This window comes from Prinia subflava, chromosome 2, assembly GCF_021018805.1.
Source record: "Prinia subflava isolate CZ2003 ecotype Zambia chromosome 2, Cam_Psub_1.2, whole genome shotgun sequence".
Classification (NCBI taxonomy): Eukaryota; Metazoa; Chordata; class Aves; order Passeriformes; family Cisticolidae; genus Prinia; species Prinia subflava.
Window position 1 is genome coordinate 78,378,076 of NC_086248.1, and position 27,642 is coordinate 78,405,717.

At 36.7% G+C, this 27,642-nt stretch overlaps 1 protein-coding gene across 4 annotated transcripts in view; it reads right to left on the reverse strand.

Annotated features, from left to right (window-relative positions):
- The window catches only part of BIRC6 (baculoviral IAP repeat containing 6), a 173,386-nt gene that overhangs the window by 127,634 nt on the left and 18,110 nt on the right, over positions 1-27,642 (reverse strand). For 2 of the 4 annotated variants that reach the window (XM_063390687.1, XM_063390688.1), the window contains exons 3-13: positions 27,462-27,599; positions 26,880-27,073; positions 25,190-25,301; positions 23,938-24,020; positions 22,575-22,797; positions 22,316-22,476; positions 20,395-20,453; positions 18,314-19,708; positions 10,329-10,478; positions 6,863-7,088; positions 2,369-2,529 (exon numbers count right to left, since the gene is read on the reverse strand). In XM_063390687.1, coding sequence (XP_063246757.1) covers positions 2,369-2,529; positions 6,863-7,088; positions 10,329-10,478; positions 18,314-19,708; positions 20,395-20,453; positions 22,316-22,476; positions 22,575-22,797; positions 23,938-24,020; positions 25,190-25,301; positions 26,880-27,073; positions 27,462-27,599 — 2,902 coding nt within the window. Of the gene's footprint in view, positions 1-2,368; positions 2,530-6,862; positions 7,089-10,328; positions 10,479-18,313; positions 19,709-20,394; positions 20,454-22,315; positions 22,477-22,574; positions 22,798-23,937; positions 24,021-25,189; positions 25,302-26,879; positions 27,074-27,461; positions 27,600-27,642 lie in introns of those variants that run through there. The other 2 variants (XM_063390686.1, XM_063390684.1) reach the window with 1 other exon arrangement.

The window sequence follows — 27,642 nt, forward strand, 5'->3', positions numbered from 1 at the left end:
CAGTGAATTAACTGCCAGACCAAAGCCATTAGTTCCCAACCGGAAGAATTATGTCTCTGGTGCTCCCATTACAACACACTACATATTCGACTGTTTCCAGTTAAATGATTGGAAAAAATGACACTCCAAAAAAATGACTGAATAAACTCTGCCCTGCACATCTTCCCTAGCCTCATTATCTTAAATTTTTAGTTCCTTTCTCTCCCCATGGAAGGAGAGAAGTTGGGGGAGAGTTAATTGAATGTCAGTCTGAGGTTTTTATACTTTTCTAAGAGCCATCAAACACTGTTGAATATTACCTTTCCCTAGGACTGGAACATTTTGGTTAAGACCTATCACAGATATAAATTATCTACCCTTGTCTTCCCTTATAATGAAATCATTAGTGTCTTATTTTTTTATTCAGTAGTGCACAGAAAAAAGGCAAATGTCACTGAAGTCCTTTTCCAAAACTCAAGAAATTGAAAAAGGGAAGGAAACCACTACAACACATCTACACTTGGAGAAGATGTTGGTTAGTTGTGGATCTCCAATTCTACTGAATAAAACAGAAAAAAGACCTTGCCAAGGCTGCTTTGCAGGTGCTCTCACATTCCCCAGTTCTTTCCAGACTGCCTGACCCCCCATTTGATGCCTTTTCTACCTTGAAACAGAAAAAACCCAAATTCCTGTATATTGCATGTAAGGAAGTGAAATGTTGTTTTCTGGAAGAGCTCTGTCATGTCTTCTGATCAGTATGCTCTGCTGAAGAGCATTCACAGAGAGATCTGGCAATTTAGTTCACAGCTAAATCAAATATCTCCAAGGAATTACCAACTCATGGAACTGCTTGCTCAGAAGTGTTTAAAATTGAAGCATTAAAGAAAAGAGTTCAGCTTTTCTTCTATTGTTTTGTTCCATAGGTGAAGATTTTCAGATTAATTCTGACATCCAGATCTGCAAATGGACTGAAATCATGCTGAAAACAAAGCAGGTTCCATTCAGGAGAGAAACAGGGACAATCTGTTCTGGTTTTGTCTTTGATAGAACAAATTTCTTCTACATGTTAAAATTAAGGTTTCACAGCAAGCATCAAAAAAATGAAGAAACTCAAAGAAGACCTGTCCTGCAGTCACAGCTAGTACTTCTGTTAAATCTAAACTATCTTGAACCTTAAAAGAAGAAAGAACAGGCTTTTCTCAAACAGTATGCTAGAATATTTTGTTCTTGGGTAACAACCAGTTTATAGTATTTAAGGGAGCATCTCCAGCCCACATTTTTTGTTGTTAAACACTGAGGGATGCTACAGAGTGAAGTTTTATGAAAGCATGTTAACGATCTTTGAAATGCCCACATTCCTTTTTAAAATGTACAGCTGTTATTCTTGTGTTTAAATGGGATGGTCTTACTTAGCAATTAAAAAAAATAGGAAAAGGGGGAGGGGAGGGAAGGGCTTTTAGGATCATGCTTGCTGTTCTCTTTAACACATTTTATATCCAGCAAGCAATTTAATAATATCTGACAGCAAGATTTCTCTGAAATAGCCAGTTTCCAGAAGCATTTGAAAAACAGGGTGGCCAGATAAGGATAAGTAATTAATGCCTCAATAAAAGGAGTTGTAGCATGTAATACCTTCAACTCCAAGACAAAGCAGTAAACATGAAACAAACGCTCTCACCACAGGAAAATCCCAATGGAGGCACTTCCACATCAAGGAACTGACATTTCAATTTATGCTACCCCCTCCCAGGTTCCCTGAGAGCTAGTAAGATGTAGAGTTCAGTCAGGAGTCTTCCCAAGGCAAGAGTGTCCCTAACTTTGGCCTACTCTGTCAAAGCTGCAAGGAATAAAAGGTGAAATCACACTGCAGCTTTCACATAACTTAGTTAATGAGCCAAATGATGAGAGAATTCCCAAGGAAGCCATGGGATTTTTTACTTCCATCAAGAAAAGCCTTGCTAATTTTCTCACTGGTAAATAATCTCCTTCTGTGACTTGGAATAATTTAGTGGGGTTTTTTTACTATATCGAGACCTTAAAAGAGCACCATTGGTTTATTCAATCTCTAGGATGATTTACAATTGACAAGTTATTTTTAATGACTGTAGGATTCATGCAGTACAGAATTATAATTGAGTTCAGTCTTTCTGAGCTATGTACTTTTATTTGTATACATGTCAAGATTTTGAAACTGTTTACCCAGTTTGTCTCCCCCATTTACATTCAAGCACGATAATTGAAAAGAGCCCATGATACTGAGAAACAGAATAAATCAGTAAAAGTTAAATAGTTACACAATTACAAGCATTTTTTTCTGATATACACCACAGAGAATAATGAGTTTGAGAAAAGAAATAATGTTTTGAAAGACATCCTAGTTTCTTCTTACCATTGACTTTCCCTAAGCCTGGAGCTTTATTTTTCAGTAAAGTCACTTGAATCTGCGGAATGTTTGTGATGTTCGAATTCAAAACAAATTTGAAGTCCACATGGCCAACCATACAAGCTTTTGGTAGAACCAGTTCAAAGACATGTTCATCCCAGCTGTTGCTGTCAGGAAAAAAGAAGACAATGTCCCAGTGTACAGAGAAAATTCCAATCACGCAGCAGCATCACACAGTCCACTCTGGATCTATGCACACTCTCTTTAACAAGAGGAAAAACTTATTTTGTGTTAGTTGACATCCCCATGAATTTCTAAAGTAGAAGTCTTTCTTCTTTCAAGCTTTCAAGATAACCACATTAATTTTGTGAAGAAGATGTTAAAATGCCAATTGATATGACAGGGAGAAGCAATGTTCACATGAAAGCACAAGTGGAAAGATTCCCTAGCTATTACCTTGATCACGGAAAGGTAAAGGATTTCATACTAGCAGACATACCAGTTCCTTGTTTCCATGAAAAAAAGTAAAAGGATAAAACCAAACATAATACTAAAAGAAGATTTATCAATTAGTGAAGTGTATGAAAGCATAATCACAGGTACCTACCTCGTAATCTCTTTTAAGTTGCCCTTATCCATTCTTTAACACATACCAATGTGACTTTTCAGTAGTAAAATCAACACATAGGAGACTCAAAATACTATTTTCAAATTATTTTTAAAGCACATTTGATAATTCATACGGGATGAAGGGTGCTTCTTACCAGGTGCACACTCAGAAGCCTGTGCTATGCAAAAGGGTACAGCTTTCTTTTATTAAGTCACATTTTTGTTTTGAAGACAAGTTTGGTTTACACTCAAAGTGTAAACTTGAGGCAACTACCCCTCGATGATCCATTCCATAGTTTGATACCCTGGGCTTGGCAAAAAATAGTTCAAACCAAAGAGCAATGATATTAAAACTAGTTATGTGTCAATTGTCCTGTTTGTGTATGTTTTTAAAATTAACTGAATGTTTTTATCTCCTTAATTTAGCAGTAAGTAATTTTTAAAAATGTAACTTTGATATACTTATTTAGTTGTATAACTGAGAACACTAAGAAACTGAGTGTGCTGCTATAAATATTTTTGAGACATCTTTCTAACATCTAATTCACAAATAGGTATGTTAATAGCATGCTACACATACAGTATTGTGCAGAAAACCATTTTAAAATAGATTAAGGAATGATGCAAATGTATTTATTTCTTTACAGCAATATCCCTGACGGCCAGATCTCCTTCAGGCACATGTAATACAACTTAACAGAGATTTCAGGTACATGTCATGAAATGGCACGCCAGCTTTCCAGAGCAAGCAGCACAGAAAAACAGATTTTGGGAGGAAAGATGGACAGAAGGAAAAGATGGACAGAAGAGAATTTGTGTTTATGATTCAAGAAGTAATGGTGAAGATTTTTCAGCTAACTGCACAAAGAACACAAATAAATAAAATATAATGAAAACTTATCCCACTGCTCTGGGGTGAAAAAAAACCCTAAAATCTCTGTTAGCAACTGTAGCACTAAATATTTTAAAACACTCATGCCTTTCCTCTGGCTTGGAGAGCACATAATTCAGTGCCAAACAGAGAGGGGTTTGGGGGTAGTTTTTTTGCACAGCATGGACTAAATAAGACACTCAAAGGAGCCAGACTTTTGAAACACAAAGTAATATTCTGCTCATCCAGTTTTAGTTAAAGATCTGGTACAAGCCCAGAAATGAATAATAAACCACTTTGTCTTCAGCAGTCTTTTGTAGTCTATGTGTTGCATACAGTACACACAGCCTCAGTGAATTACAACTGGTATTTGTCTACCCCAGAAATCTATTTTTCACAGAATGAAGCAGCAGATGCTCAATAGGCAAGTATTGAATAAAGAATCTCCATGAAGGTCTCACATTAATCCCATAGTTAAGAGATCTTCTTATACCTCTGGCAATAAACTTCACTATCTAATTCTGTGATTAGTTAAAGGACTCCCCTTTAAAATTTTTGTTTAATATCTCATAGGTTGCTTTACGTACATCCTTTATTCATCTGCAAAGTTTCAAAGTAGCAAACAAATTAATTTATTTCTTTATTATTTTCTCATATCTTACATATCTATCCTCAATATCACTTTTCTCTGATAATCTAATGCATAGTCTTTTAGGAACTCTTCTACCTTTGAAACCCTTCTACATCTGTAGCATCTTTCTAAAGAACAACATACAATCCATACTGAGCTCCAATAAGCACCAATATACCATCATTCTCAACCACAAGATATTTTCCAACACACTTATTCATCCCTTTTCTAGAACATCTCACTGTCTGACCTTCCACTGCAACTGAACTTTGAGCTGCAGAGCCATTTCCAGAGGTTAAGCACTGGAAAGGACATCAGTATCTAGCTTTTCTTTCTTCCATTTATTTTCAAATATGTCTCCGTAAGATGAATACATCCTACATAAATTTGGGATAAAGCCAGGAAATTCAGGTGTCACTGTTTTATCCATGCATACTAGAAATTCATGTACCTCTCTTTTACAAGAATTAACCTCATATAACATTCTAGTTACATGACACCTGAGAGGACAACACTGATATTTAGATAATTCAATGGGTAAACCAGACTCTGCTTTTCTGTTTTCTTTGTCGCACAGTTTTTTTAAAATAACAAAGTAGGACTGTAATATAATGCCATTTTCTAAAATACAGTTACAGGATTATCTCTTTCTATCTATTTGAGAAACAAAAGAATTACCATATCAAATTGCATTACTCATCCATCTAACACTGTAATCCCACATCGTGATAGGTATCAGTATGAGGCACTCAAAAAGGAGATAAAAGGAACCTCATATTAACAACCAAAAAAATAATCCAGAAATCAAAAAGTTTCTTCCCGGATAACTTTTAATTAAGAGCTAACACAGCTTTCAATCTTAAGATTCTACCTTAAGAACAAAGGGACTGTAATTTAATCATTTTCATCACAAGTCACATAGCAGCTGTCAAAGATTTCCAGTACTAAACTAGTACTTCTAACTTTTCCTCTTTACAACCCTGTTTTATTTAGCAGCAGGCACAATTATTTTCCTCTAATGAAAGAATATTCACAAGCTAATTTTCCACTAATGCCCATCCAATTAACAGCTATTACTTTCACTGCTTGCTTCCTTGTAGCTTCCCATTGATAGCTTTTTACTTTTGAACTGTTGCTGAACACGTTTGGATAATCAATAGTTTTGACTGGAAGTTATTTTGCAAAGAATCACCTCCCTTTCACTTGATACATACAGAATATTTCCTTACACAAAGCAAAAACTCAAGATAAATAAAGGCTTTAAAGCCTATAATGCATTGCAAAATTTCAACTGTAGCTTATGAACGTTTATTTAAAGCAAGTCCAGCTCCTGTTATGTGCCAGCCCTGGAAATGCCAGCATCTATTACGTGTTTTCCCACCTGGAATGCTTCATTATCACATGCTATCTTTCAGCTGTTTATATGACATTTTTTTTTGCACCACACATGACCTCAAGCTTCCCTAGCACCCTTTGGCCATTTCATTATTTTCACTCTATTGCTATTTCAAGTCTACATGACAATCCAAGTGTTACACATCAGGGGAACAGATGTGCAGCAGTCTGACCTAAAACATCCTGTAGTGTCTTATGCACACCACTTAATAAATAAAACAAGAAAACTTCTAGCTATATTTTGTTTCTGCAAGCACTTCTAACAAAAAACTATGCAAAGCTACTTCAGGTAGCTTTCAAGCAATCCTTCAAGGAGACTGCAACGCTGCTGTGGTCGTATTTAGTAGCCCAGAGGAATTCCAAGTTCTCATGCCACATGTAAAAAACTAAGTCCTGCTACACGTATCATTTTGGTGCCATTCATTTCATTGAAAATACTGCCTAAATTTTAGCACTACTAGGGCTCTAGAGTGGCTTAAATGTCTCATATATGAAAGATTTAACTTGAATAGACATAAAGCCAGATTCTACGACCATATTTTGAAGTAAACTACACTATGATTTCATTTAGGTCAACTAATTAGTCACACTGGCACCTACAGTTTGCATTTTCTGATTAAATAATGTACTAAAAATGTGTGTATACATAAGAAGAGTGAATCAGACTTTTACAGAAACTATCGAGAATATCTCTAATTCTGACAAATGTTCTTGTCTAATTATGTAACATAATGACCATATTTGGCAAATAAAAATCCACCAATTCAAAACCTGACTTTTCAATCTGTTTCAAGGTCTACTAGAATGCCTCTGGCAATCTCACTAACACATATATTGTAAATTGCCAAATGGGGACTACCATCTTTGAGAACACATGTTCTGAAACTCGTACACTAGTCAAAAACCATGAAATTGCATGGGATTTGTGGTTGTACAGCTACCCCAACTAGTTAAGCAATGCACACAGCTCCCCATGCGCTGGTGCCCTACGTACCTGTCCGTCTGCAGCTTCCAAGTGCGAGTGTGCTGAGCTGCATCCCCGTGGTGCTGCTGGTGCAGGTGCTGAGGGTGCCGCCTTTGCTGCTGCTCCTGCTGGACTTCCACCCAACAGGGAGGCACCGTGGCTGAAAACCGCGGTGTCAAGGTCTCAAAACGCGTCAGCTCCACCAGCGATGTCAGTGTCTCAAGGGAGAATGGCTGGTCCACCAAAAGATCAACTCCTGAGTAATTAATTACAGCACATACATTCATTACTACACAGATATTTTTTCCAGAACATCCTATAAAAATAGTTCAAAACATATCAAAACTGCTATAGGAAAAATGAACTACAACTCATACGAAGGTTTTTTAGTTAAAAAAGAATATTAATAAACTCCGCTCACTGCAAAAGCACCACCCTAAACAAACAACAACTAAAAACAACTACAAAAAATCCCAGCAAAAGCAACCAAACATCCCAGCCTTGAAGTCTGTATCCTTTGAAGGCAGTTCATTTGGAATAAATTTTCTAAATACTGAAAGCTCTGAGCATGCTGTCTGGGATTCAGCCAGAGCCATCAGGAATAAGTAATTAGCCAGCTGTACTTTGAAGATGTAAAGCTGATTAAACTTTTTTTTAATATCCCTACTGACTCAGATAAATAAATATATATATCATGAAAACAGACATGCAGAATTACTATGCATTTTTATCACTGTTTAAAACATTACTTTGGCCCTTGATTATCAATATAAACTTATTTTATGGTGGATTACTAGAACATTGTGGCAGGTCCCCAACTTAGTTTATAAGAAAGTAAGAGAAAAACAAACATGCTTTATGTTAAGCACTTAAAAGACGATGGGCCTTGACAATTATTTTGTCTTCTTGTCTTTATATGTAGGTCTTGTACCAAGGAAACAAGGGTATTAACTGAAGTATTGAAAACTAAAATATCCCAGAAGTCAAACACCTAAAGGAACCACAAAGAACCCAAAATTTGATAATCAGATTTTCTCAGACATACAAAAGCCCCAACCAACCAAAAAACCACAAACCAATAAAAAACACCCCTGAACAAAACCCAACCAACCAAAGAACCTCAACCAACTAAACTTAAAGGAAATTAAGACATGCACAATGTATATTTTCTAGTATTTTGAGAATTTTCTCTTAAAAATGTGTTTTGAAGGAAAAATTTTTATTTGTAAAGAAATCATGGTTTTCAAAAGGAGAAAGTTTGCCACCTGACTACTACTGTCAGTGGGGGTGAGGAGATAATAATACACCAACACAAATACCACCCTGGCTGTGAGGCCTGAACCAGAGAGTATATTGAAAAACAATCCAGGTTCAGTTTGAAGTGAGACGCTTGGACAGGTAATAAATTCATTCTCATTGCAACTATAATAATTTCTACTTTTCAATCTCAAAGACAGGAAAATGCCAAAGAAATTAGAAATGCTTTAGAAATTGAATTTCAATAATACAGCAAAGACCTTCACTTTTTAAACTGCCAAATGTGAACCTCATTAGCTGGATGACACTGCAATGAGAAGTGAGATCATTGCTCAAACTGTACAACAAGCCTATCTTTGAGCAGACTGGATTTTTCTGCTTTATTCTCCTTCTTCCTCCAACAGAAACAAATTCAGAGTAGTCAGAGCAACCACATACATGTAATCAACCCCTAAAACTGAAAAATGAAGGACTTAACTTTCCACTGCTGTCAAGTATACTTGGCTTCTTCTAAAATTTAAAAGACTTCTATTATATTCTAACAAAGTGTTATAACAAGACAAAGTTCTAACAGTAAATTTTAAAACGGGTTTTAAACTGGTCCAGAAAACTAATATTCTTTCTTAATTAATTTTGAAAAGAAGCATTATCTTAGATTATTTCACCACAAAAAACCCTCTGCTCCTTGAAAGGAAACAGTAATCTAAGATTGCTATAAGATTAACTTATTTTCTCTTAAAAGAATAAAATTTAAAATGCATCCAACTTGCAAATTCAGGGTGGAAAATAAAATGCAAGGAGCACATTCTAGAATGCAAACAATGGAGAAGAATAAACACACAAAGCCCACAATATAAAGGAACAATATATGAGTAGAAATTTCTTCTTGCTGCAGGAGTTCATTTCCCCGAACAGAAGCCTTTCTCCTGAGCTGTGTCTCTGTCTGAAAAACATGCTAGGACAGAAGTGGAGGAAAACACTTTTTCTGGTTTTTAGTATATAAGACCAAAAGAGAAGCAACACTGATACTGTAAATCAAAGGCTGATCACAATCCACACAAGTACTGACAACCTCAGTACTGAAGAGGCTTACACAGCCCTAACAATCATTCTCATATCTGTTAAGAGTCCTGTATTATTGACTTCAGTATCCTCAAAAGTTCTGCAACCACTGTTTGCTTTCAACAACTCCTACCCAGACCCATCATTCCAGCACTGGCTTATGACTATTAAGCTTCTCTCAGAGCTTTAAGGGACTCAGTTTGATGCCACAGCACAACAGTATTCAGTTCATCTGATGGTTACTGTGTGTACCTAACAACTCTTTGGAAACTATTACAAAACAAGAACAAGCAATACTACAATGTCTAAATTATATGACTACTTAAAGGAGGACCTGCAGCTTGTGGACAACCTAAAATTACAGCTGCTTCAAAGCTTATACATAAACAAATCAATTTTTTATTCTAGTAAGTCAAATTCAAGGCTATACTGAAGGCAGGATGAGAATGAGATTTAAAAAAGAGAAAAAAATTTCTTCTATAGTGCTGGCAGAATTTAAACAATAAAGATCATCTATTTGACTTATCAGGATAGTCACAGTTACTATTTGCTTCAAAGTCACTTAAGTCTGCTGATAAGCTACTGTATAGGAAATGCATCCTTTGAAACACATCTATAGCTGTGACATCTATACTCTTTTTTTGTTTTATTTGTCATTAGCAAAAGAAGGCAAAAATCCTGGCAGAAGAAAGCCATAGACTTTTTCCCCCCCTCACATATTTAGAACAGTTTATTTTCTAGTGATCTTCATAGTTCAGGAGTGGCTTCTTTGCTGAAATAGAGGAGGAGCAGGAGAAATTCAGTCCTCAAAGCCACTACTGTAATGCTGCTTACGAATAAACTTACAACAAAATGTATTTCTTCCTTCTTTGGAAGGAAGACTGACTCTTGAAGAATAAAATTGGGGTCACACAAATACAGTCTGCCACACTTAAAATCACACTTAGAGACTGGAATAAGTCAAAGTGTTTTGGTTTGTTTTTTTTTTTAAATCAGGAACTCCTGAAGTTATGCTTGTACACACCCAGGGACAGACATACAGCAACTACAGAACTCTAACTTTGGGCAGCAAAACATTTCTAAAACAGCATGCTAATAAATAATTGCCAGTCATGTTCAGATGCAACTTTCAAAAATGACAAAAGTATTTTGATACATGAACACATGTACAATTTACCTGTAATGCCTGGACTAGAAGGGTTGGATAAGGGCTTGGTGCCTTCTGATGACTGTTCTACACTTTTGGAAAGGGATGCATCTACAAGTATATCAGCTTCATCGATGTCATCGCAGGTCCCTCCAATCTGAAGGAAATGAAGTTCTCCACCTAAAATCATCACAGACAACAAAAGAAGAAAGTTTGGACAGGCATACAGCTAAATTCAACTCACAAGACATGCTTGCACTTGAACAGCTATGCAATTATGACAGTATTTATGCAGGACCTGAAATCAGTGAAATCATACAAGAATAGTTATTTTGCTTTACTACTATGAATTTTTTTCAGGGCAAATGCAAAACAGAACTGCAGAAATACTGCAGTTGCAAATGGCATCAAAGATAACTATACGGGGGGGATGGGTTTAAAAGGCAATTAACAAAGGCAACCTCAATAGAAACCAAAAATCTCAACCATTATGACAATTCCCACAACCCAAACTATACTTATGACAGAAAATATTCTACCATGTCAAGTGAAGGCCTACACTACCTCGTCTGTACAGAGTGCATAAACTTCCTTTTAAAATTCAACATCTGAAAATTGATAATTAAACTAATTTCTCTGAATTCTCCTAACTAAGGAGCTCTCCACATTATTTCATCAAACCTAGAATTGAAACACTGATCAAATCCACAGACAAAAGATCAAAGTCCAAAATTTTCAATGGACACAATGTATTAATGGCAGCTGAAATCATTCAAGGAGGTTGCCCATTAGTCAGCACTACAGATACACCTAGATCAATTCTGTAACTTACAGAGAAGTCAGAGAACCAAAGAGCACTCAGATGCTCAGGTCCAACCATTAACCCAGCACTGCCACGTCCACCACTCAACCACGTCTTTAAATGCCACATCTGCACATCTTTGAAATACCTCCAGCGAGAGTGACTACACCACTGCCCTGAGCAGCCTGTTCCAGTGTTTGGCAACTCTTTAAGTGAAAACATTTTTCCTGGTATCAACCCTCCCCTGGAGCAGCTTGAGGCCATTTCCTCTCATCCTGTCACTTATTACTTTGGAGAAGAGGCCAACCCACACCTCAGGACAAGCTTCTCTCAGGTAGTTGTCCAGAATGATAAGATTATCCCTGAGCCTCCTTTTCTCCAAACTAATCAACACCAGCTCCCTGAGCCGCTCCTGGCTCCTCCTTGTGCTCTAAGTCATGGAGAAGGAATGTTTAACTTTACATAATGCTGGGGGGATGGGGTGAGAAGAGCTGTTAGCAGTTCCAGAAATTACAAGAAGTCAAATCAGTAGGATTCAAATCAAGAGGCAAATCCAAGCATAGGTCTTGTGTAAGATTTCTGAAAAATTACCAAACTGACCTTCAGCATCTGACTAACATTATGACAAACTCTGTTATACAAAATATCAAGGTAATCTGAAACAAAGAAACTTGACAATAAAAAGGTAATAAAACCCCAAGATAAAGGCAGGTATATGTCCTGTACTGTGAGGGGTAAGGACAGTGAGTGATAGAGAGGCACAGGGAGGTAGACAGACTGTGTGAGGCACAGAGAAAAGATGTGAGGCACAGAGGGAACACCCAGTTGGGGGTTTTTTTGAGATCTCACTAAGAAAGGCCTGACAACAAATGGCTTAACAAACTCACTCTTTTACAAAGACAGAATAACAAATCGCTCAAATGACCATAATGGTCAGAAACTCTATGGACAGGGTCAGTGCATTGTGCTGTGGGAAAATCCACCCCAGGTCTGAGTGATGTACAAAAGTAGTGTTGCTGGGAACTGAAGGGATGGGAGATTTTCTCATTATCTTTCTTTATATTTTTATTCTATCTTCTAACAACAGCTATTCCATTAAGCCATTAAGCCATTTCTTGGTGTGTATTTTCTGAGATCCACTAAGAAGCCTGACTTCCCCCTCTCTCAGCCTCAAACCACACATCCTTGGTGCAGAACAGTACATCCCAAGCAGACCTCAAGAGTGGAGGGGGAAAAGAATAGTTCTAGCAAATAACACTTATGAGTTTCCTTGAAATTAAAGAGCTCATAAATAAGCAATTTTCCTCAAACTTCAAAGAGAATTAGAGACACATTAGAAAACACAGACATTGGCAGCTTCATTTGGTAGTAAGTCAAACCTTAGTTTGTGTATCACTTTGTTTACTGCTCAGTAGCAAAAACGTCCTTAGTCCTTACCATTTTTTCCATACAAGAGAATAGATGTAATCCCTATACTCCTGAAAGATTATGGCACCTTTCCAAGAAAAAGTCTGTGCTAAACTTGAGCTATCTCACTTCCTCATATTCATTTTTAAAAAGGTTCTGTAAAGAAGTACACCACGAACTTCAGTTGTATAGTACTAGCCTCTGCTTATGCACACTTTTTCAAAATGCTGTAGTTGGCTGTGACTCTGCACCACTAAGGAGGCATTTCCTCCCACAGAACATCCAAAGATGACTTTCTGATGATGCACGCTTCATTATTTGTTTCAATGATACTGTAGTCCAATATTCACGTGCCAATGAAAAAAATCTGTGCATGAGTCAACGCTTTTTTTTTTTTTTTTTTTTTTTTTTTTTTTTTTTGGTGTTACTAGTATTGTTTGCAGCACTAGGCTGAAAGAGTGACTTGCCCAGTGTTTTCTAATTCTAGCCAGGGAGCAAACACCTCAAGTAGCAGTTTATCTGAAGGCTCCTCTGCTTGGATCACTTTGTCAGATGCAGTAAGTATTTTCGTGGCACCACCAACAAGATATGAAAGCTGAACTGGCTTACTCAGTTATCACGAAAGAGAGAAATTTGAAACTAGCATCATTATATTTCCTTCAAAAAGCAGGTAACACAATCAAAACACTGTTAATTTAATTCTGAACTGTATTTAAAACTTGCAATTTGCAAGGATTCAAGAACCTGGTGGGCAATACAAACAAGAACACAAGAATCATGAATTTGTTCAAATAAATCACAGGCTTCTTTCTGACAAAACAGTTCCTGGTTCCACGAAAGCAGCACTGGAACAAGCTAGAGAGCACACCAGAGACTAAGGCCATTGAAGTCAAAGGCAGCTTGGTGAGATATTCCTGCACTCTTGAAGAAGTTTGGGAAGAGTGGCACCACTGCCATTAGCAAATCACAACACAATGACATAGTTTAACAACATCCAATTAGTTAAGAGGAATTAGAAAACAAAGCCATGCCACAGGAAACCATGCACTAATCAATTTACAGTCCCTTCCTTCTCTTGTCACTTTTTAGCTCTAAATGTGCAAGTTCAGAACACTTGAAAAATGTCATCATGGAAGCTATGCCAAAACCTCACTTGGAGACACTCCAATTTAAAATACTCTAGGAGATTTTAGCCGTAAAATTCTGCCTTGACTTTGAAAAAATAAAATGCAATTGAGTAGGGGCAAGTGAAAGTTACTACGTCAATAATAAAATAACTTAAAGCCCTGTTACAGGATGAAAAAAACCCCAGCTAGACAGCAGTTCTGTAAGAGAGGTTCTTGCGAGTCAGATGATAAAGCTCATTCCATTTCCTGTTCAAAAGTGCAAACATTCCACTATGTATACACACACACACGGTATGTACAGATTGAAGAGCTGCTTGAGGAATTCATCTCTAGGATTACTGGGCCTGGTTTTGCATATCTCATCAAGAAACTTGTGGAGTGACTTGATCAGATCTTTGGGGAGGAGAAAGTAAAGGCTGCTTTGTTTTTCCTTCTTTTATAAGTTTGAAAGGATTGGAGATATTCAGCTTGAGAAAATAAATGGTTGGAGAACGACAGCACCTAAATAAACTCTTGTCTTTCCCTCCTCTTTTGAAGAAATCTCTTTGCCATATTCATAATGAATGGTACAATAGCTATGACTCCAGTGACAAAGATAATAGAGACTAAAGAGCAGTGAAAGAAATCATCATCAAAGACAGCATACAGCAGGAGAAATTTCATGAGAAGACTGTTAAATCTCCGTCTTGAAGATGTTTGAGAACAGTGATCAGTATTCTGTTTCTAAATGGATAAATGTAATAATTGACTCTGACTTGAAGATGAGCTCTTAGCATGACTTCCAACACTAATTCCGATATGGAAAAAAACTTGACCTCTCTCCAATCCTATTAGGCTCCATTACCGAAAAAGGCAGAAAACTGAAAATACTGAATTGATCCCTGAACTTCAAATACACAGTACACAGGGCAGACAAAGCCTAATGACAAGGAAAATGCAAATAAGACATCCAGACTAGATCAGGAAAAACTATGGAGTGTGATTACTACGCTATTTACAACTAAAGAGCAAGAAAGCTGCTATAAATGAAAGGCATGAGATTTAGGGGAATCAATTCTCAAATGTATCCAAGTTCTGCCAGGCTTGCAGGTAAGAAATATCAGCATAGGCAACTCACTGTGGACCAAAATCCAGCCTGAAAATTTACTTTTTCCAACAAAAGGGAGGGACTGAAAAACTCTTTGTTATATTGTAGCACCTTTAAAATGTTATAATGTAACACATTCAAATTTAGGTGAGCACCATGCAGCAGTTAGAAACCGTATCTGACCCTCTCAAACACAAGATAATAGAATTTAAATATCAAAAGACCACGCTACAGCTGTATCCCTATTTAAAAACAGTACCTGCTGTCTAGTTTTAGAATAAAGAAATTACTTAATTTCTTACCTATTTTGAACATTTTAAAGGCAGAGGTTCAACTCAGTTATCAATGCCACAAGAGAAAACATCTGAACCCTCCTCATATGAGAGCAGACAAAGCACTACTGAGAGGGATATGAAATATAGTCTACCTTGGCCAAGAGGAAGAGAAGAAAGCAAAATACGAAGATTTTATTAAAGTTCACTATGCTTGCTTAACAGAACTGGAACCAAGAATGTACTTGCACACTTTCCCCCAGAGGTCAAGCTCAGGCAATCCTTGCAGGAACAGGTAAGTACCTGAAGCTGACACCAAGAGGTAACATTCTGAAGTGTGACTCACAAAGATGGATGACATCAAATGCAGTCTAAACCATCTTTCCATAAAACCTCTCCAGATCTGAAGCATCTGTTCACCCAGAGGTTTCTTTTTCAGTCACATCTTAGAGGCAGCTATGGAAAAATTTTATATCATCTACCAATGAAAATCACATCAACAAGCAGGAGAAACAGAAGAAAATGCTATTCTGCATTCAGAACTTTCAGACAATAAAGTACCTCTTTGCCCACTCTGACATCCCAAACAAGTAAACGGGAAAGAATACACTGCTCATGGCTGAATATTTTCTAACACCATCCAAGCGTTTCCAATGCATGGATGCTCCCAAACTTTCACTTAACATTTTCATTTATGTCTTTGCACTACAAGCTCCTTTCTAGACAGAATAACGTTGAACACATCAGTGAATACAGTGAATATATTCTACTTTCAGTGTATCTTTCTAATGCTGTCAGACCGCAGGCACCATCCCACTTGTGGCTGTAAACCTAGAGAAGCAAACACCTCCAAGTGATTTGCAAAGAAGCCTGAGAAAACAGCACTTAAGCACAAATAATAAGAGCAAAACCCTCCATCTTCAGCCACTTAGCTAAGCAAGAAATTCTACCCATTTAATGCAAAAGTTAAAAGCATGATTATTATTCAAGATAAGGAAAATTATGCAAAGCCTATTCCATATATTAAGCTATTCAAACATAGAGTAAGATAGAGGATTTAAAAAGTTGTATTAATAGTTAAGGCTCTTGATTTGCTTTTTCTTCTAGTGTTCCTGAATTTTATACTTTTTATGCCTTATTTATAAACCTTTCGGTTCAAATCATTCTTTACCAAGTGACATATTTTGGCATAAATGTTTTGACTCTGAGGCTTCAGACATACCTAGCATCAGATCCTGAAATCCAGACTTCTAATGGGCATTGACTCTACATATTTATGATGACTTTGGACTTTATTTCTCGAAAGTGAGAAAAGCATAACAATGACTGAAATGTTAACAAAAGAATAGAAATTGAAAGCCTCTAAAGACGTTTAAGGAATGAAAACAATGAACTCCAAAGTCCATGGTTGAGCAGAGGTTGGAAGTTCCAAACAGTGAGTATAAATGAAAGATAAGAATCATCATATATATAGAATAATAAGGATTTTTTTTTAAGTAAAAAAAGTACTATATTAAAAAGACGACCCTCAAGGCTGACTTGATACCTGTAGCATACTGGGCTACAAAAGAAAATATTCCCCAAAATCTCAGCTTACTTAAGGGCAGCATGAACAAAAGAAATCCAAAACAACTGTTGATGAATTACTAGATAGGTATTATAATACTGAGAGAGATTTACTGCAAAAGCAGAGTGATGTGCTTGTCCATTACAAGGAAGATGGAAGTATTCTCCAGTCAGTAATAGAGATGGTGGTTGTCTAGGCAGAGACAAAATACTCCTACACACACAGGATAAATGCTTCCAGCTCAAGAGACCTGTATATCTTACACCCCATCCCCAAAGAGGTTTAGATAAAAACAAAAGCTACAAGAATATTATTACCATACACACTAATATTGGATGGAAAAGTACCATGCACAATAAGCCCTTTAACTTTTATCATGAATGTTAAAACACAAAAAGGCAAAACAGATTTGATGAAAGAAAGAAACTGATAGTAATAAAATTCTGTAGAAAAAAAAAATTGTTTAGAGGTCTCTTCAATGAGATTGCAGTTTGATCAGCTAAGTATAAGGTAAAAACATTATGACATAAATATGATATGGTATAACAGTTTTCAAAGGCAATTAACATTTCAGTTAGAGTTCCATTTTAACTAGGAAAAAGTGTGCATTATTAAATATAGCTGAAACAGTTTAATAGGTATTTCTTCAAAAGCAGTCACCAAAAGAGAACAATTTATTAAACTGGAATGTTACCCTCGGCAATCTGCAAACATAAATACTAGTTACTAACTTCCAATGTTTTCATTAGTATTTAAAAAAGCAAATTAGAAATGCCCACTTCTAGAAACCTTTGTAGGTGACTGAGAAACATGGAGCCTTTAAGAAAACTGAGATGTTTACAATAAACTTTACTTTATCTGTTGAAAATAATAACTAAATCTGAGTTAACAACTGTTCAGAGGAGGACTTTATAATTAGTGTGACACCATCATGAAAGGAAAGAAGGCATCAATTTCAATAGTAAAGAGGAAGCTCAACATGATATTGGTGTGAATTTATTTGAAATGTATGAACCATCCCATCAGCTTTAGCCCCTCTGAGAGCTTAAGCATTTCCTCCAGAGTGCAATCAACTGCAGATGAACTAAACAGAACAGTGGGACATGGAGGAACTCAGCTGGATAACACCCAGAGCAGTTTCCAGTGTTCCAGTGTGACACAAGGAAACGGGAAGATGTGTTGTGGTTTAGGGACTTTTACAAAGTAGTTGTTACCTGGACTCGAATTACACTCCCCTCCCACCTGCCCCCTTCCCCAAAATGCCTTGTATTCACTTGGAAAAAAAGACTTAAGAATCCTGCATGGAAAGTCTGGCTCTAACACACAAGAAAGTACAATCCCAGTTGCAAAAAGCTGAAGCAGAACCAGCAGCATGAATGAAAACACACTAGGAAAAGGTATAAAAGCATCATCTTCTCTGCTCTCTTGAATATCATCAATTACAGGGAAAAGACATTTTTCTGAAATGGGATTTCTCTATCATAGAAATAAGTATATACAAGAATGACTTTTATTTGTTTTGGACTTAAGAAAACCAGCACCTCTGCAGAAATTTAGACACATGCAAGAATTACTGCCATTCTAGAGATTAAAATTGACATTTAAGGTGAGGAATTAACTATAGTCCATGCTTCCTAGACAATTAAACTGTATGTAAATTCAGTGGAATTTGAAATTTAGATTCTAAATTCTGTAACATAATCCAAATACAGTAAAATCAATAATTTTTAAAAATTGACAAAAAAGATCTTACCTTTGGTGCATGCACATAATCTGTCTGTGCCCGAACAGTATATCACAGAGACAAACATATCTGGTTCCTCAGTGCCTTCTTTTTTAGGTGGCTCCACTTTGGCCAGAATTTCAAAGTTTGAAAGATCTAGTATTTTTACATATCCTCCCTGAGTAGTTATTACCAGGTGCCCAAGAGTAGAGATCTCAGATCTTCTCTCTCTCCCACTGCCATTTTTAGAAGTTAATTGTATTTCCTCTACAGGCTCCTCACAGTCGTCCTCTCGATTATCCAATATATCTGGTGGGAGTAAAATCATTGAGGTAATTGTGTCTTGGGGGTCTTTGATATGCTGGATTTTTACTGGTTCCTCCTCTAGAGTAACTATTCTAGTGGCATAATTCATCTTATAAAGCACTAGGTATCCACCACTAACACTTCTCTGTTCAGGCTGAATTATTAAAGGAGTTGGTACATCTGCTGGTGACTCATGCTGGATTACATCAATACTCGTGCCATTCACTACAGCAAGACTTGATTCTAGTTCCCCCTTCCTTCTATTACATAGTGCCGAGTTTAATTTATTTAAATTATTCAAGGCCTCTACTTGATTTATTGCACTCAGAGATTCGGCAGGACAAGTCCTCAGTCCTACTAACAGATGAACTCCATCTGCACAAGGTGTGATTGAATCTACACACAGGTTCTCCTCCTCTGCAAACTTGGGCAGACGCAGGCACTGAACCAAAGTCCCGGGCTTGGGAACCATGGAGCTCCACTTGTCCGAGTCCGGAGATGTCAGGTTGGCTGCAGCATCCGCAAACTGCTGAATGTAAGTCACAGGGGGGTCCTGCAACAGCAACTGCTCCTGACTGTCCAGCTCCATTTCAATGATCTGTGGAACGGTGAAACCATCATCATGTATGCTTTTACTCATAATATTGTTCATCTGTGAAAAGAGTTTGCCTGCTTTTTCATCAGACTCCTTAATGCTGTAGAGCAGCAATACAGGCAAAGTCCTCCTTACCAGAGGGGAATTCAGTTCTGAATTAGTGCAGGATTCATTGTCAGTTGATCCCTGTTCTGAGACACTCTCACCTCGAGTCCTGCTTAGGCCATCCAGTGATCTCTGAGAGTTACTGCTAACGGGAGAGGTAGCAGGTGATTTGTATGTTAACAGACCTCCGGCTAATAAACAAGGAAAGGGAATGTTGTGTTGTTCTAGATGTTTTTCCTTCATCTTTTCACTCTTACAGTTGGCCAAACAGGGATTTGCCCCAAGTTCTTCTAGATCTTTAACTGTGTCCTCCAGAACATTTGCAACAATTTCCCACTGAAGTTTTTCAGGTTGCTGAAGAACGCTGAGAGCTGTTATATCAAGGCTGACTTCCATAGTTTCTTTTTGTGATGTATGCCCTTTAAAACAAAAACGTTTAACATAATACAAATGCTCAAAAGACAAAAAAGGAATCATACTGCATATATTACTTTTTGTTGGAAAACAAGGAGTTTTTCTACATCTCATGATCTTTTTTTCCCCACTGGGTGATCCTTACTCAAAAACGTAAACCAGATTATAGAAAATAAACATGTAGTTCTCCCTCCCTCAGAATTTCTGACTCAACTTCCAAGAAAATAACACAAGAACATCATGCATAGCACTGTCCTGCTTCCTATAAAATCTTTATTCAGGAAGATATACTTTATCAAAGTGCATACCCTTAGGGAAACAATCAAGACACAGGAACTCTTTCTGGCAATCCTCTGAATTTAAAGGGTTTTGTACAGCTGTAATTTGTTCCTGTTCTAAGAAAGTTCTTTTATCTTGGTTTGTGTGCTTTATTGACAGCACGATAAGCAATGCTTGTTGTCAAGTAAGACATTTATTAACTAACAAAGTAGTTTTTCTTTTCTTCTGCATGCAATCTCCGCCACACAAATTTAAATACTGGCATTCCTTTCAAAAGAAATCCTTTTCCTTTTTTCTTATACAATGAACACAATATCATCAGTTTTGACAGGGGTTTTTTTAAAGCCTGAAAGAAGAATTTCCCCTTTCACCTCTAAAGTATTACACATGTAACAGATCAGATATAACCTACCTGTAACAGATTCCGATCTGGAATGCTCTTCACTGTCTGAATCCTCCAGTAGGTCATCACTGAAAAAAAATAATGCATGAATGACACCATGTACATGCTAACTGCATGCTTATTTTTAATTAAATTCATAAAAATTCATAAAAAACACAATGTGTACTGTTAACTGGTCATTCCTTTTAACCAGCATTGTTCATCCACTGATGAGTTCATCACAGACATGAGAAACAAACACTTTTTTCTCCATTACTGAACCACTAGACCAGATTTCTTTTTGTCTCATTCTACTACTGTATTTCCTATAATTTAAGCATAAATGGAATTAAAATGAAAGCCAATTCTCAGGAATCTTTCCAAGAAAAATAAAACCATGTAATCAGGAATAAAAATTAATATCGACATCTTCAAATTCCTCAAAACAATCTATGGAAGGTGGAGCTGACAGACTGGTCTTCAATTCAAGGCGGTTTTGTAGCTAGTACTGAAACAAGAGATGAACAGTGCTGCTGGTTTAAAAAATTCTGCCAGATAAATCATTTTGTGGTAAAAGCAGATTCTTTTTCTGAAGGAAAATTTCCTTTTCCAGAGAAATAGGCCCCTGAGTGGTTCTAGGAATAAATAAATAATTAATGCATCTGACTTTTCCAATAAAAGAATTTATTTTCTATTTCACCCTCCTTACACACAGGAAAGACAGTAATTCCTTTGCAGCTTCAGGTATAACTACTGACAGTACCAAGTCAGATCCTCAAACTTCAACAAACTGAATGCTTATTCCTCATATCCAAGAACTAGATCCTTGTGGGGTCAAACCTGATCAACCTTTACTTCACAACATGGCAGACACAATTCAATACTTTGATTCTGATCCAGCCTCTCCTTAAGTGGAGATGTGATAGTAAATTCCATGTAGGTTAAATGAAATGAAAAATGCTCAGTTCTAGGCAGTATGATTGCACTGTCCTTTATCCAGCTCTCAAAATTGGTTTAATTCTTTAACTATTAGGGAGTTCCCAGTCCTAAAGCTACAGTAAGAGTCCAGGCAGCTGCTGACGCTGCCCATGTCAGCAGAAGAGCAAGCTTTGCATTCGCTCTGCACTATCGTAGATATCACACCAAGATTAAAACCAAAGATTTTCCTCCCTGTGTATATAGCAGTATTGTCACTTTCTTTTAAGGCTGAAGTTTAAGAAGAAACATTCAGAAAACTTACAAGACTCCCCAGACAACTTTTGCTCTAAATTTTCCAGCAGTTACTCACTCTATTGAGCTTTGGCAAGATCAGACAAGAGTTCCCAGTAACAGACTGCATAAAGCATGAGTGAAATACTACTTTTTCTCACATCACACTGCTAAGCACATGCTGAGCACTGGCATACCCTCTAGTTTATCCAAACCCTTGCAACAGGACTATCTAATTGTTTAGAGTCTGTACACATGTATTGAAATTATGCAAGGAAGTACAAATTCCTAGTACATCCACACAGTTCATTTTCAGAACGACATAACTAGAAATTACAGAGAAGCAATCAGAGAAAAGCATGTTTTAGAACTCCATGAGGAGCCTTTACTTTCAAAATCTAAAACATATAATCCATAACGAAAATGAAAAGCTGATCCAAAACTTATATTCTTTTCTCTTTTTACTCTGCCTCTGAAACATGAGCATAGGGCAGCAACAAGATCTGCAGTCTCTCTGCTAGTGGAGTATAAAACCGAAACAACAGGAAACTGGCTTAAAAATAGAAATTTAGATTAGTCTTTTTTAAGTGTTGAATTGTGTACAAATACAGAGTGACTAAAAATATTATTGCCATGAGAAGAAAATTACCAATCTTATGTTTCACGAAGCATGACTTTGCAAAATGGCATTTACCACTTACACAGAAGCATTTCATATTTCTCATTTGGTAGACTGGCATACCTGTCTCCTTCTAATTTTGGTATGTCTGAGCAGCTAGAGGAATCTTCTAACCATGCTAGTGTTGGTCTCCTTGAGTCAACCCCTGAGCTCTGTTCTCCTGATAACATAAGTTGCTGCACAATAGCGGGATCATATGCATTGATTTCAAATTTTAAATGGACCTGAGAAATAAAAAAAAACAGAAGAGGTATTTGGTTTTGAATCAAGATACGCCCGATCAGTAAACAGCTGATGAAAAATGATTGTTTATGCTACATACCTTCATAAGTTTGGAAACATCCCATATGCAGATCTTTCCTCGTTTTGTTGCAGCAGCTAGAAAATGAGGGCAACTTCCAGATCCAAAGCAGGTTATTCTGTCAGTGCCATCTGTGCAGGGAAATTGTGCCGGACTTGTTGCCAGTGTGACTGAAAGAGGTACATTCTGAGTGTGCTCACCCTTGACAAACGGGCAGTTTGGGGAATGTCTCTCATGTTCAGACCTTTCCAGATTAAAAACAAACACAGGAAATACTGATTTTTTTACTGTGAAAACTACACACAGCATATACAAGCTATGCCCTAGCAGTGAAGCTGAAACAGAACTGTATTGCCGCCAACCATACAAGAGAGTTTGGAGGTTACTAACACAGCTCTACCTGCTGATTCTCTAGAACACACTGCATTAAAGACTCTGATTGCTCAGTGCACATTCAGAATCAAATGGATCAATCTACACAATGTCCTTAATATAACTATTCCATTAAAAAAAAATTGTTCTATAGGCAGTAGCCAGTCATGTCCCCATGAAGAAAAGCCCGGATTAAATTAATGTACATTAAAACTCTAATGTTATGAGTAACTTTAGAAGCCATGTCCTGTTTTTAGTTCTAGATCCACAACTTAAAAAATCAAAACTGAAAACAGTCCTGAATGTCACATTAACCAAGAAGCATTGAAAAAACCTAATCTCAATATACAACTAAGGCAGAGACATGACAAGAACAATTACACAACTACAAAATGTCTTGAAAATCACAAGTGAAAGGTGTTGACAAAAACTATTAAGATAATATCACAAGGAAAAGTTTCCAGCAAATCAGGAATCTGATGTATTCAAGGAAAGATTATAAATTACCAACTAATCAAGAAAAAAATACATTAAGAACTCTTTAATCAGTGTAAGGTCCCACATTTCTGTCACTATGCACAATTTTAGATGATTCAGGAAACTAGTAATGGATACTGCAACTTCACATAAAAGGAAAATATCACTACACAGGTATGGCAGTTTTTGAACCTGAAAAGAGATGTATTCTAGTCACAATCAAACAGAAGACTCAGTTTAAATCCTCACAAAGAAATATTGGCTGACTACCCTCAAGGAACAATTTGAAAGGATACCATAATTAAGAAATAAAACCAACTACATTTTTTTCTTTTAGTATTATGACAAAATTTGATATAGTACATCAAATCTTTTTGTGATTTGTTCCATGGAATCATTTTGGAAACCCATTCTTGTCAATGACTTGTCCTAAACTTACCAGAAATACCATTGAAATCTGTTGATCTTTGTCCTTTGAAGATTTCTAACCTCTTTAGCACAAAATTAAGTGTACTTCACACATCATTAAACTTACCAAGGTTCATCTGTAGGCTCCCAGCACACCAAGCACACACTACAGGTAAAGCACATGGCTCTGTCATCTCCTGATGAAGCAGGCTATGAAAACAGGAAGAAACACTTGAAATTTATATAGCTAGGTACTACGAAACACTTTTAACTAGGTGATCAAGTTCTTCCCCTCTAGTGACATACTAAAACGTCACATCAAACATATAAAAGGCCACAAATTATATACTACAAAGTGGCAGTATTTCACATTAAAGAAAGGATACACGTTAACGTAGAAGGGATCCAGAACTAACATTCATGCAAGTCACTGGATGCAAACCACAGATGTAGAACAGAAATTACTTTCTTGTTTTTTGGCAAAAGTTCACAAGGTTCAAAAAATTTAGAACTGCAGCAGAACGAGTGCTTGGATGAACATGGGTTAAAAATATTCCTACCAATCTCTTAGGATATAAAGTATTCTCTACCACTCCTTTGCAAAGAACAGTTGTTACTAGCTGAAGTAACTGAGGAAAAACAATGAAAATTTCCATTCTCTTAAAACTTAGCATTTTCATGATCTCATTTCAAGACAAGCTTGGGAATATACAGAGGCAATTCCATCGTATTAATTCCCTGCCATTTCTCCTTCTGTACAAGCTGGCACTGCCCAGCCATCATTATCTAAATCCATATTCTAAATATTTTTTAAAAACAGGAATAATTTCAAGGAATGAAAAATTGAAATAAGCAAAAGTAGTGGAATAAACCACCGAGGTTGTATTTATTCACTAAGCCTAACAATTTAATGTGATCTTGGACCTCTGTTTGATATAATGAAGTTCTACTAGGAAAGAATGGTTAGAGAACTCCAGTGCCAAGCTTACTGCTTTTTTGCTTTACTTGTAATATAAAAAGGAATATTTACTCAGCAATCTACCAAGGAGAAAGACAGATTCTACATAACAATGAATTTCATCTCTATTATGGAAATTCAGAACAGTATTTTTGTGACCTGTACACACACACACACACACACACACACACACACACACACACACACACACAAAAAAAAAAAAAAAAAGCAGCAAACTCAAGGCACCAAAACCCCTTCAAACTTAAAATAAAGAGAGCTGAATTACAAAGTTTTTATGGTTTATGCATAACTGAAGGAATCCATCAAAAAAAGAAAAAAACCCTACTAAAAAACATCACCACCTCTTTTCCCCTGCCCTCCCACCTAGGGAACAAATACTAAGAACAACTAAATCTCTTACCTGGTGATAGAATCCAGCTTGAGCCATAGGATCTGGCTGTGCCCACCGATAACCCACATGAGGCCATGAAGTGAATGTCTCTCTTCTGTTAGCTTCACTATACATCAAAGACCTAGAGAGGTGAAAAAACTCTACATTATCCAAAATTGCTACTTAAATTAAAACCCCAAACTATTTATAAGGCTTTCAGTGCTTTAGTAACCATTAAAAATCGCACAAATAGTTATCTGTAACTTATACACAGAATTATAATTAACTATTACAGGAAAGTTACAAACTTCCCTTACTAAGGAGATTAAAGTACATCCCCAGCAACAAACGAAAAGCCACACAACAACCTATGGACCTTAAAAGCAGAATTAATGTAAGTTTCCAGGTAGCCTATTTGATCTACCTGCAGAAAAACATCGTTTACCCAAACCTATTCTGCATCAAAGGCAGGTGGAGAATTTACCCAGCAGAACTGCAAGAGAGTTGGATTTTTTTTAAACATGACACCTACTGTAAAAATGTTCTTAGTTAAACAGATATGAATATGCATATTTAAAAACACTCTAAAGGGGTATTTTAGGCTTAACTGAATATACAACCCTCCCTAGTCATCCATCATTACATATAGAATACTTGTAAATTTTAAACTACTACGTCCCAAAACATGAACCTCTCTGCAACTCAACAGTTAGAGAGCAAAGTCTCTCTCTTTTGCACCTTCACTCATGAGTGAAGATGAGTGCATGTCCCTCATCTGTAACGGTACATGAGACATGAGTATCAGTTTTTCTTTTCCCTTGTCAGAGTTTTGGTCTCCCAAGAACTAGGGCTATTAGATGGAAAAGTGCCTTATTTCCTGTTTCTGCTTCTCAGTTTCAGAAGATTTTTGCTGTCTTTTAAGAGAATGGAGATATTAAACATTTCCTGCCAAGGAAGTAATCTATTCTAGCAACACCCACATAAGAGCTATCTTAACTTGACATTATACCAGCTCAAGAGACAGATCTTGGGCGAGCTCTAATCAAAATACGATATGGTGAGATACAGGTAGACATGAAGGCTTGGGGAGGAAAGGCTAAGAGATCAAATCAAATTCATTAAATTATATGAGGTGTAAGTAATGTTAATACACATCCAAAATAGTATTTGTACAGACATTTTCAAGAAAGAATAATTTATAAACTTAAAAGATTTACCATTATTGTACTTTGTCTCAGCTTATGAAGGTTAAAATTATGGGTTACCTGGTTGTGTATGTTCTCTTACCCCAAACATGTAGCAGGTGACTACAGAATTTAGAAATAGCATATAGATAGTCTCAAAGGTAACTTCCTAAACTTCTAAACCATAAAAGGTAATTAGGACTCTTTCTTGTATGAAGGAAAGGCAATTGACTTCAGGATACAATGTATTATGTATTTAAGGCTGCAATTGTTACCTTTCTAAAAGTATACACTGGGATTAAGAGCAAAGTGAAGTCAATTTGCATTAAAGTTGAAACTCAGACAGTCTCCATAAAGGTTTTGCTAAATTCAGTAATATGTACAGCACAGCGTGCATTAAGCAGTTAATCAGCTGTATGTGTAAGAGCAACAAAGCACAGAACTGAACTAATTCTTTGGCAAGTAAGGTAAAGTCATCTAAGAGCTTATTCTAATACATTTAAGGGGTCAGATTCATGACTTATTTTAATACATACCTGTCCACAGACCGCCCAGGTCCCACACCAAGCTCTGGTCGCGCGCTGGGTAAGAGGTAAGATAACCTATCCATCACAGAGGATGCTACAGGTAAGGCAGCAATATTTTGATTTATCTTCTTGAGTTCATTTACAATGGCACTGGCGACAGACTTCAAAACATGATGAGGAAGGTGGAACGTAACTGTTGCCCACTAAATGAGAAAAAATGTATCTAGGTTTTAAAATTTTAACATCTAAACAATAAACAGATCACAAGAGTGTCAAAAGCAAAATCAAACGTGATATCAAGAAATACAACAACAGAGACAAAAACATGAACACAACACAAGGAAAGTCAGTAACTTCAAATTTTAAGCTCAGTTTGGTTTATTAGTTGACTTTATCAGCAAGAAACTAATCTTGTCTATTCTCTTACCAAGTGAAGCTCGGTACACACATAAAACTAAGGAACAGATCATATATTCCATTGTCTTCAAACAAAATCCACCACACTGTGTCACATATTTTGTATGTTTCAATGGTAAACACACAAATTAGACTTGGGAATCCATGTCAGACAGTACAAAGACAAATTCTTACCTTCGCAACTTTATGATTTGCTGCTGTTTCATGTGAGGTATTTTTTAAGCCATCCTTCAGTTGTGTGATGAACAAATCATATCCCTCTGTGCTAGAAACATCTACTTTTTCTATGCAAGCAGATAACAGCTGCTGAGCCTAAAATGCAGATGTGCAAGCAAGGTTAGCATCCACACTGAGT